We start from the raw sequence: 10,935 nt of genomic DNA, 5'->3' as shown, positions 1-10,935 counted from the left end.
CATGTGAGGCTGTCGTTCCGCGATTCACTCCTCCTCTTATCGCCGGCTGAAAACCACCGAATTTATCTCCCGATTATTGACTGAAACCAACAACATCTATTTTCCGTCGGCACACCGGGTTTGTCTTCAATTTTCTCAGGAGATTTAACATCCATGGGAGGTAATTTCATTATTTTATATCCCTCTTGCAGCTAACTCTATTTTCACCGAGACTTAATAGATTTATAACGGAAAATCTGATAGTCTCCCTTATTTGGTGCCCCTGGTGGTACACATATTTGCGTAATACTAATGATAACTTAAGCTTCTCTGACCACTTCCTCTAACCCCTCTCTCCCGTAACTCTGCAGGGATTGAATCCCCGGATAACGTAATAACACGAAAACGTCGGGGCGTGGTGTGGGGTGGGGGGGGGGGCCTAAAACACCCCTAACAAAATTAGCTCGCGTGTAAAATGTGTTATCGCCCAGAGGGGCGAATATTAATATTTAACCACTCCGTTTGTAAACGACATGCAGAGAGCCATTCGGCGAGACCCAATTTCAAAATTCCGTGTATAATAGTACGTATAATTTGATGTACATGCAGTTTAATGTATGCATTCGTAGTTCAGAATTTCCAGACCGAGGTTTGCAGTCGATTACGATTACCGCTCGAAACCACCCCCTCCGGACCGCGCACGTCGGGTAGTAGGTGAAGTTATACGTCGTTAAACCTCCGCCAGTTGTAGAATAATTATTCTCCACGGATCATAAGTATGCTAATGGCATCTTTGTACCGATGGTTAACAGCAAACGAAACCGCTCAAACCCGACTATAGGGTATATACCTGAATAGGGCGTACCTTCGTTCGTTATTCTCGGTCCTTTCTCAGCTTAGAATACGAAATTCCATGATTCTTATCATTTTCTCACCCGCAAAAAGTTCCTCGTCATCATTCGAAATTTTTTATTGACGAAGAAAAAGGCATGGCGTATCTCGAACAGCTTTTGAACTCACAATTATAATTTCGTTGTACGAGTGGGTAAATTGACCTATGAATAATTAACCGATGCGTTTCGACGATTAATTTCTTGCTTATCTCATCTGATACAATCTTAACGCTGTAAAGACGATCTTCTGGAATAGAAAGGAACGAGTTCAAATAAAGAATATGGACACTAATTCATAAACTTCACATTTACTAAGAATTATTATGCATTAATATTCATGTCACATGCAGATAATATGAATGATAGGTATTTAATTGATCTAGAGAATCCCCGACAGGAAATTATAATTCTGTCAAGGCTCCTGTACGATCGATATCTAATCAAACGCGTCTATTGAGAATATTTTCAGACCTGATCGCCGTGTGCGATCCGACTTGGGTCAGAAACAGCGTAAAGGTACCGAATTATTGAAAATAGACAACCGCTGATTATTTGATTTCGCGCACTTGAAAATCTTTGGCTACGCAAAAAAAAAAAAATACTTTTACATTCGTATCTAATTATGTATGCGTCTCTTAAAATATTTTATATCGGTATGCGGTGTAGTCGACGTATAAAAATTCGCTACGCTTCGAGTCCGACTACGATAACGCGGGGCATTCTGAAACAGAAAAAAAACCGTCGCTTAATCAGAAACACGTGAGAGCGCACGCTGATCGCGTCGAAGAATAGTAATAATCGTTTCGAAAGTCTTACTGCAAATGGCGCAATTTTTCTCGTCGGATCCGTCGCCGCATCCGTCGCGACCGCTGCAGGTGATCGCATCCGATCTGCAACGTCCGTTGTCGCATCGGAAAGGGCAAAGTCTCGGCGCTAGTCTTCCGCGATTTCTGGTTCTGCAAGCCCCTCGTGGTTCGTCACTTCCGTCCCGGCACATGACCATCGCGTTGCAGAATTCGTACGCCGGAAGGCACTGACCGTTGTTGCATCTGAAGGCGCCCTTCGGACATTCTGCGAAAGGAATTTGATGAAAAATTTGGAAAAAGCTCTTTGGCGATGGTTAATTCTTCGATCGAATCGACGATAAATTACTTCTTCGACTGTTGCAACCGTCCTCGTCCTCGCCGTCGGGACAGTCGTAGTTCCCGTCGCATATTCCGGCTCTGGATATGCAAACGCCGCTTCTCGAGCACCGGAACGATTGCGTTGGGCAACGATCGGAGAGGCATTCCTCGTCCGAACCATCGGCGCAATCGGGTCGGCCGTCGCATACGAAAAACCAACTGATACATTGCCCGGTTCCTCGACATTGAAAGGTCCCCGGGGCGCATCCGGTCCTCTGGGCTCCGCAGGCCAGACTTCCGTTACCCCGAATCGCGCAGTCGCAAATTCCCTCGAGACAACGAGAGCCAGAATCGGACATTTGGCATTCTATGTCCGCCGTGCAGGGGTAGCCCAAACTCACGGACATTGTTCCTCCCGACTCGTGTCTGTCCGTTTTGACGGGCGCTACAAATTTCGGAAATGATTCGTTTCAATTTTTACTTGTACTTTATTTTTTATTTCGGTTTATTCGGTTGCAGGGATTTCACCGCGTTTCTACCGCTGGGTGCAAAGGAGCTTCGATTGATTGGGTACCTGTCGTCGGGGTCGATGACGTTTTCCCAGATTCCAGGGTTGTGGTCTCCGCCTCAATAACGACCGCTTCGTTATCCTCGGGGAATTCGTTCGTCGCCGGTGTTCTCAGAACGGCAGATGAGACGTTGGATTTGAACGATGCGATCGTTGTTACTACAGGTACCACCTGCGTCGACGCGCTTGTAGATGCAATCGATATATTCTTCAACCATGATACCTGGACCCCTTGAAAATAAATAGAAAATCCCGGCGGATTTTCAGAGTTTGGAAATTACCCGTCTGGTTGAAAAAAAATTTATTATTTATATCGAGCGAGCGAGATGAAAGTTCGATTCGGTGAAACCGTCTCCCGCATTTTTGAAATCTAATTCCACTCAATATTCTCAACGTCAACGATCTATAATTAATCCTTTATTATTATATTTATAAACATTCTCTTTCACAACCTTTTTCTGGGTGAAAAAATATTGTACATTTGCATATTCGTGTAGCGGGACTTTGCGTGATTTATTGTATATCCAACCTGTATCTTGTTCGTTATTATCGTCGGATTCCTGGGTCGCGTTCTCCTCAGCGATGACGATTACCTCCTCCTCGCCTTCTGGCACGTCGTTACTAGCCTGAAGAGCTACTTGTAACGGTCTGACCAGCGAATCTGGTCTACAAACGTCACCGTCACGTCGCATAGGGGCGGTGCACTGACAGCGTCCGAAAAGATCCGGAATAATAAAATCGCAGTGGGTATCGCTGTCCCACAAATGACAGTGGGAATGACTGTAGCAAACCTCCCCGGGACGTGCGGCTGAAATAATTCGATGATTCGATGATTCAATGATTCAGAAATGCAAATTAAAGATATCGTTCGTTCGCACGTTCGTTAACGAGTAGTTGGAAAAGGTTTGCGAACTATACGTAGCTATGTTTAACACGATATAATTTCAATTGTTGTATTTTCCAGGTCGCTGAACTGGTAGCGATGATGATGAGCGAGAGGTCATTAGTTGAAAACTTTGCGTATAATTCTACGCGTACCGAGTTAATTTTGTAATGAAATATTCTCAACACCGACAGCTGGTACCGTTCATTTTCGATGTTTAAAATTACCAGAACGTCTTATAACGAATCCGTTATCGCGTATAGACACAACGCCGACGCGGATATTACGAATGTCTTTGAAAAGACATGACGCAATTTCATTTGTAATTCTAAATTAATGGTTATCAATTAAACGACAATTCACTCACGTCCCAGACACGTGTGTCTTCGAAATTGTAGGTAGCCTTCCTCGCATCTGCAGACTCCGGCTAGACAGTTGCTGTTCGCCACTTTCAACGAGCATTGCTCTTTAACGAGACAATCATATCCCAATAGTGTCGCTGAATTTATTATCGAAAGGAAAAAAAGAGATGGAAGATAATTAGTAATTATCTCGTCCAGGTGTACGAGAGTCCGATAAAATCAGGTGATATCCGACTATCGGAATTTCTTACATTCCAAACACTCGGTGGAATTAAATCCCGCAAAAAATGGACGACACCGACAATTTCCCAAGTGGCACTGGCTGTTGGGTATTCCAGTCTCGCAGTCTCTGTCCTTACCGCACTCGTTGCCGAGGCTCAATATTCGGGCCGGCGAAGAATGCACGGCTGCCTGAAAAAAAAAACGAGTGATATCTGGATTGTGAATTATTATTAGGGACGCGGGACGAATGGCTCGGAAACACCGGATATGAGTCGCTGCGGATTTTCCGAAGAACTCGAGAACGGGGAACGAGAATGCAATTTCACCCCCGATACGTCGTCGAACAACCACCCCTTGTACGTTTCGTACGTACGGCATTGTTACAAGTGCGTTTGTGTTGCCTCACTCTCACTTTTGCGTGCACGTATAACGCGCGGTCGACCAAACTCATCTCAATGGGCTTCAGCCGGGCTAGCGCCTATTATTTGTTCGAATATGTGCAGCGACAGACGAAACGCGAGCGGTTGCAACAGTCGCTTTTATTATCGATCGCTGTTCCATTACGAATTTCTTTTAACCATACCGGTCCATTACCCGGGAGGATACGTGAGGGTCCCCGCGGAGAACGACGAGGTATAAATCGTAGGCCACGACGAATCCCAGAGAAATGAGAAGAAAAAATGTAAGTAAAAAACGAAAAGTGAGGAAAGAAAAAAAGAAAAGGAAGGAAATATCACGAGGAGTCGTCCCGCAACGGGACTCGCCTTGTATAGGTTTTGATAACGTATAACGCGCGTCGCCAACACCTGGGAACATCCATATGTATGAGTGTCGGGTTATAAGTTTTCCGTGGTACAAGTTCAACCGGTATAAAACTGCTGTCGTGTCGCACGTTTGCCTCCGATGATGCAAGGCAGAAATATAACCCTGTAGAACGTGGTAACTCCGATCCCTAGAAAAATCATATGTAACGTATTTTAACGCCCTCCCCCCCTCCCACGCGATTGACCGCGTTTGAAATTCTCAACTCGTATTCGGACGCGTTTATTTACCGATATTATTATTCGGTCTACGTCTCAAAGGAATAACGCAAACAATTCTCGGAGCCGGAATCAAAACCATATTTGCAAAGTTTAAATTTACTCTAATAATTTGACCGTTACGTAACACGCGAGTTACGATACAAGTGTAAAACTTGGAGAAAATTGATAGAGAATTTTCAATAAACGGCGGTCTGTGGTCGCAGGAGAAAAAAAAAAAATAAAATAAACGACTAAATATATCTGGATAAACTGCAGCGGAAGGTCTACCGGCAAATAATTCCGCTAGTATACAACTGTATTTAAGAAGAATGCGGTAAATTGGTGCGTATATAAAACGATGATAGAGCAGGTATACAAGTGCAACTGTATTTAATATAAAATTGCATGCAGTTCTAGGAGAATGTACTTTATTTTCTCGTTGCAGTTCATAGACGTTGTGCATACAGGTGGTACGTTGGACTAAACGGTTCGACTCGTATGATTTATCGTTTTTACTTGTACATTTTTCACCGGCGAATTTGTAATTATGCGTAATAATTCAAGCTCGGCAGAGATATTCATCTCGCGCACATGTCGGACTCGCACTCGCTCCTTACATCGGATTACACCGCAATCGACGCATCTTAACTCAATGAGTTACACCGCGTCGTAGACCAGCAGCTTCTGTATCGCAGCTTCCGGAATATCGGCACGAATTCGTTAGGGGGGAAAAAAAGGAGGAGAAGCAGAAGAAAGGTAAAATATTGGAATTGAAAATGTTCCGGCAGAGTTGGTCACGAAGTGTTCCCTTTCTCATCTTCCGTCTCCTCTTGTATTTTTGCGATAATCGCTTCCGGCTTTCCCACGGGATTGCCTCGTAATAAACAACAATGCGACAAGTGAACAAACCACAAACTATAATAGTCGCCTCGCACTGCACGAGCAATCCGTTACCGGGATGCGTCGAGTCCGTTACTTTCATCGTCGTGTACATGCCTTTAAAGGCCTGAGTCTAGATCGGCATCGGATATGTAATTTTGCTTCAGATCTACTCGGAGGAAAGGGTCCGTGCATACCTGCGCAGGTATGCACCTCGTTCAGGGAGAGCTGATTATTACATTTTTCGCAAATTAAAAAAACGAGGGTGTGAGATCTATGAGAAAAAAAAAAATAAAAAAAAAAACATTACAAATACGTTCTGCAAAAGAAAACGAGACCAATTTATCTGCGAGGTCTTGGAGAGGGCTCCTCGTTAAGTCTTGAACTCTAACAATATTATGGTCTCAACGACTAATTAACGGAATGATGATTATAACGCGCATGAAATATCCAAGTGTGAGATTTTCATTCCAATGCAGTTTGAACGAGCTAGTCATTTACCTTCATTGTTTTTCTTTTTTTTCAATCTCTCTTGTTATCAGATCCAACAACATTCCTCGCGATTTTCTAGTACTTATTCTAGATTTTACGTGAAATTATAAAACACTTATGTCACGACTTTGCTTCGTCTATTTTTCGCGCATACCTCAGGCGAATGAATTTTTCGTGCCATTCGTTTCCCATACCTCGTGCCGCATCTTCGTGCCGGATGTAATCGAGTGGACCACACGAGCACGGTGAGAAAATACAAATTACCTTCGCTGCGCTTTTATAAAGAAAGTACAGTGTACGCGGTGATGGGTACGTGTTATATACATCCAGAAAGGGCGTTGAGAAACTCTACACGACGTCCGCGCAAAAATGCTCGAGAAAAAAGAGAAGCGAAAAAAAGTATGCAGATTAAAATGAATAAATAATCGCGGTGATTATGGAAGAATAAAAATTTAACTACCCAGCTTACAGTTCGTTATGAGATCGTTACGGGCTTTATCGCCGCGATTTATAAACGACCTCCAATGAGAATTATCGGGTTAGGTGTTTTAGCGGTTGATCGCACGGATGGAGGAGTTGAAATTATTCTCGGAGAACCAAGAACAAAAAAAACAACCGTGCAATCGAGAGCCGAGTCAGAGTCGGTAACTATAAATCTGATTTTTACCTAAATTATAGCGCCATGTTTTTTGTCTATCCGCACAATATGTTATTACGATGGTCTTATAATTCTAGTTCATGAAGTTGAATATTAAACTAACGACTCAATTCACTATACACTCACACCTATAGCTCTGGATACGTATATATATATCTTTCTGTACGTAATATTCATGAATGCGATAATGACCCTGTATATATAACTGCAGTTTATATATTTACCTCGCGCCTCATAAATTGCCCGTTATATATATATTTTGACAAACTACTGCACTTACGGTAAATCAACCATTCGTCGCTCTCACGCCAATCGACTAATTAATTCGCGACTGGTGTCTTCGGCACGTTAATTCCGGTTCAATGCACGCTCTGTACATGGAAGGTGTATAAAAAATACCGAAATTAAAAGAATAATTGTTTCATAAACTTTTTTCCCCTCGTTACACACGATGCCGCTGCGCCAACGATCGTCGGTATCTCGTATGGAATCGTGCGGAGTAGCATCAAATCTGTAAAAGACTTTATACATATCCTATGTACGCCCGAAGGTTATTACGTATTCATTTGTGCAGATAATATACGATGTTTAATGAATACGATGGGCGCAGAACGCGGTATGTATCTCTGTGCAGGTGTATACTACTCACATACCCGAACGTTCGCTTACGCTAGAATGAGAAGAGCTGTCTATCGATGTATCGTAATATTATACGCCGCTCTATTGCAAGGTAATCATCTACCAAGAAGCCGCACCACTTAGGGGCTGCATTTGCTTTTGCTGTTTCTGCTACCGCTGCAGGTGGCTGACCATCCTATCCTCGGATCACTGCGTTATTTAACGACTCGCGTCAGTGAGAGTATATCGGATATTCACCCGTGCTACGTGTCTATGCCGTACCCATACCTACCCGTGCATTATTAGACCGTGTTCCTAGCTCGCTACTCCTGTAGATGTTTAGAAGAAAAAAAAAAAAGGGCTACTGTTGTTCACCGCATCGAGTACGGAGTACGGTATAGATGTCCGTGCATACGACCGCATGAGTATAATTATAGAGATGGGCTCGAAGAATTGAACTCAGATATTCAACCTCTGGGATATAATCACCTTCCGGTACGAAATTATAAGTATAAGTAGTAATACAACCGCGTGAAAATCGCTCTAGGAATGGATTATTCGTTACGTGTTAGAACGGTAGAAATTTTGTGCAGCCAGTATACCGAATTTGATTTTTCTCTCGGTCGTGATTGTATTAATTTTGGCAAAATTTTCGATTCTTTTTGCCCGCGTTAGCAATCTCATTTTCTCTCTTGTATGGCATTTGAACCATTCACCCCCCCCGTACGTACAATTTCACCCCATTGAATTGCAACTAAGTGCAACGGCCATTGAGCTTTATGTTCACCCTCACCCCATCTCACCACAGTTCAATCTGTCGACGTACATTGCGGGGTGCAAAAGACGCCAGATTTACTCTACGGTGCTTCAACGAGAGAAATCGTTTATCGCTACGTTGTTCGCGTTCCTACGTAACGTTTTTGTTATTAGTTTTTCCCTTTGTCCAGAACCGCAACGCGTTCGAATCGCGATCACGACCACAAGAATTAGATTGGCTAGCAGTTTTCCTGAATTGCATAAAATGAACTAGAACGTTCTCGTCTCGTATACGCGAAGGTTGATCATAACGATCCGCGGGAATCCGAAGCATCCGCTTACTCTATTCGATGAAAATAGTTGTTTTTCTTTCTTTTTTTTTTCTTTTTATATTCTTCTAAATTCCTGCAGATATGATCGTAATATCGGAGAGCGAGTCGAACAGCTGTCCATAAGGAAGAAGCAAATTGTTACAGCGGGTAGATAATATGACTCTTCTGACCCTGTGACCTCTGAGCTATAATGTACCTCGTAAAGAAGAGCTTGAAAAGGGCAGTGGAGAAATAGGGATAGAATAATAGCGATAGGACATCGGTAATATCGTGGAACGTTGAGATGCACCGCTACAGATTATAATCGAAGTATATATTACGGGGGTATATAATATAATACCTGTATCCGTACATAGTACATAGGTAATACCGTGGAATGGTCGCGGTTCGTGACTTCCTAATCGTAATTTGCTTAGGAATCGAGAGAGAAGGGAGGTATACGTATAATGGAAGTTGGAAAATGTTTAGCTGCAGTTGGAATATACGATATTCCCATTTCAAAGAACTACCGACCAACTTGTAAAGGGTGCGAGTTAGTGTAGAGGAAGACAAATTCCTTTTCATACGGTGCTGTGGAACTGCATATATTGACTAGTCGTAAATACTTTACGGGTGAGTTTCAGATTAGGAGACATTCGGACTGTATGCAGTTCGTCGTGCATTTTACTCTTTGACGCGGTCGTAAAATTTAATTCGCTCAACACAGCCAGTCACACCATAAGGTGTGTGTACCGTGTTCAAAGCTCTTGTACGATTTTACTACGATGTTATTATATGTATGTAAGAATGGGAATACGGGTAGGAAAAATATATCCTCATATCACATATTATACTGCACTTGAAGGCGAGGTGCTTGGGTCTATCCACAGTACGGCAGCTGTAAGTCATTGACACCGTCGCGTCGTCGCCATGACGCCTTTGAGTCTTGAAACGTGTATCAAAATTGAATTCCTTTTTACCGGTGTAATAAAGACTCGGCGTGTATTGCTCAACCCATAAATAATGGGTCGAGGAAAAAAATTACAAATATTATAAGATAAAAAACTAAAGAAGACATTTCTCACATACATAATTTCAGTTTTATACGAGTAACTGTAAACTGAACAAGCTCCAAAATACCGCGGTCCCCCACGCGCTATTAAAATACCGCATTTCACACGCCCGTCAAAAGCGGGATTTAAACTTCGGATTATTCATTCCATTGACAGTGCTCATGCTTCTTTACGAGGCAAATTTTATTATTTTATCACGTTACTTGTAAATGGTGTCAATTTTGATACAACTGAGTCTCAGGAAATCTTAGAATAATTGGTAACGGAAAAAAAATCATACCCATGTTCGCCCTTTTGGGGGTGACGAATGGAGATTTAAATTTAAATACGTCAAAAGGTCATTGAACTTACCAGACACGCGGCAACTAAACAAATTTTCATCTGCACCGTTGCAGTAAACATTTTGATCACTTTTTTCTCAATGGGAAAGGGTTCCCTAACAAGTTCGATATCGATAACAGATCCGAAGCTTTTATGCCTTTTTTTTCGAACGAAAAAAAATTGAAAAAAATTTATTATCTTTGGAAACTCTGTGCGGGATAAGCCGGAGGTGAAGATAAAAATTACACCAAAGTAAACAGAATGTAAAGACCGAAGAAAACGCGTGCGCGTTCCGCGCCTGCGTTCTTATAACTGACGTTCGAGTTTTGGATGAGAAAACCGCGGGCTCTCTTCTACATGGGAGAAGAGAATCGCTCCTCTACTTCTCCCACTTTCAACGTTAACACACAGAAAAACCACATACACCACAGTTCAGCACCCCTCTATAGTCAGAGAGAAACTTCCACCAATACCGCGTTAAATTCATCCAGTTTTGGAAAAAATCAATGGAATGATTCTGAAATTCAACAGGGTAAAAGAACACGCGAACTCCTATTCCAAACAAGGTGTGGAACCGCACCGGCATTTGCTCTGTATTAAAAACTTGAATATCCGGAAATGCAGTTACCACCTTCACCTTTAACCCTTTGCTGTATAAATGGCAGATTCTAGTTCTGGGTCACAAAAATCACTGGAGGCTTGATATTTCTCAATAGAAAGAAATTTGAAAAAAAAAAAAAAACAAGAAGAGATACAAAGTGACCGGGGTCTGGT

At 42.5% G+C, this 10,935-nt stretch overlaps 1 protein-coding gene across 1 annotated transcript; it reads right to left on the bottom strand.

Annotated features, from left to right (window-relative positions):
• Window positions 1-1,164: 1,164 nt before the first annotated feature.
• On the bottom strand, window positions 1,165-10,868 carry LOC105688755 (low-density lipoprotein receptor-related protein). Its single transcript, XM_012405282.4, has 8 exons — window positions 10,192-10,868; window positions 4,061-4,220; window positions 3,815-3,946; window positions 3,094-3,372; window positions 2,571-2,795; window positions 2,025-2,441; window positions 1,689-1,943; window positions 1,165-1,593 (listed from the first exon to the last, which is right to left on the bottom strand). The coding sequence occupies exons 1-8, from the start codon at window positions 10,240-10,242 to the stop codon at window positions 1,574-1,576; spliced, it is 1,539 nt and encodes a 512-aa protein (XP_012260705.2). The 5' UTR covers window positions 10,243-10,868; the 3' UTR covers window positions 1,165-1,573.
• Between the last annotated feature and the right edge of the window lie 67 nt (window positions 10,869-10,935).

The sequence above is a fragment of the Athalia rosae genome, chromosome 4, assembly GCF_917208135.1.
Source record: "Athalia rosae chromosome 4, iyAthRosa1.1, whole genome shotgun sequence".
Taxonomy (NCBI): Eukaryota; Metazoa; Arthropoda; class Insecta; order Hymenoptera; family Athaliidae; genus Athalia; species Athalia rosae.
Note: the sequence above shows the minus strand (reverse complement) of the source record. Positions and strands in the feature narration are given on the sequence as shown.

Excerpts from the sequence above, each read along its gene's own strand:
- LOC105688755 (XM_012405282.4), bottom strand. The coding sequence starts at position 10,242 with ATGTTTACTGCAACGGTGCAGATGAAAATTTGTTTAGTTGCCGCGTGT. Across the intron at positions 3,947-4,060 it reads TTCCACCGAGTGTTTGGAAT|CGACACTATTGGGATATGAT; the intron begins GTAAGAAATTCC and ends TAATAAATTCAG. Across the intron at positions 1,944-2,024 it reads CGGTTGCAACAGTCGAAGAA|AATGTCCGAAGGGCGCCTTC; the intron begins GTAATTTATCGT and ends TTCCTTTCGCAG.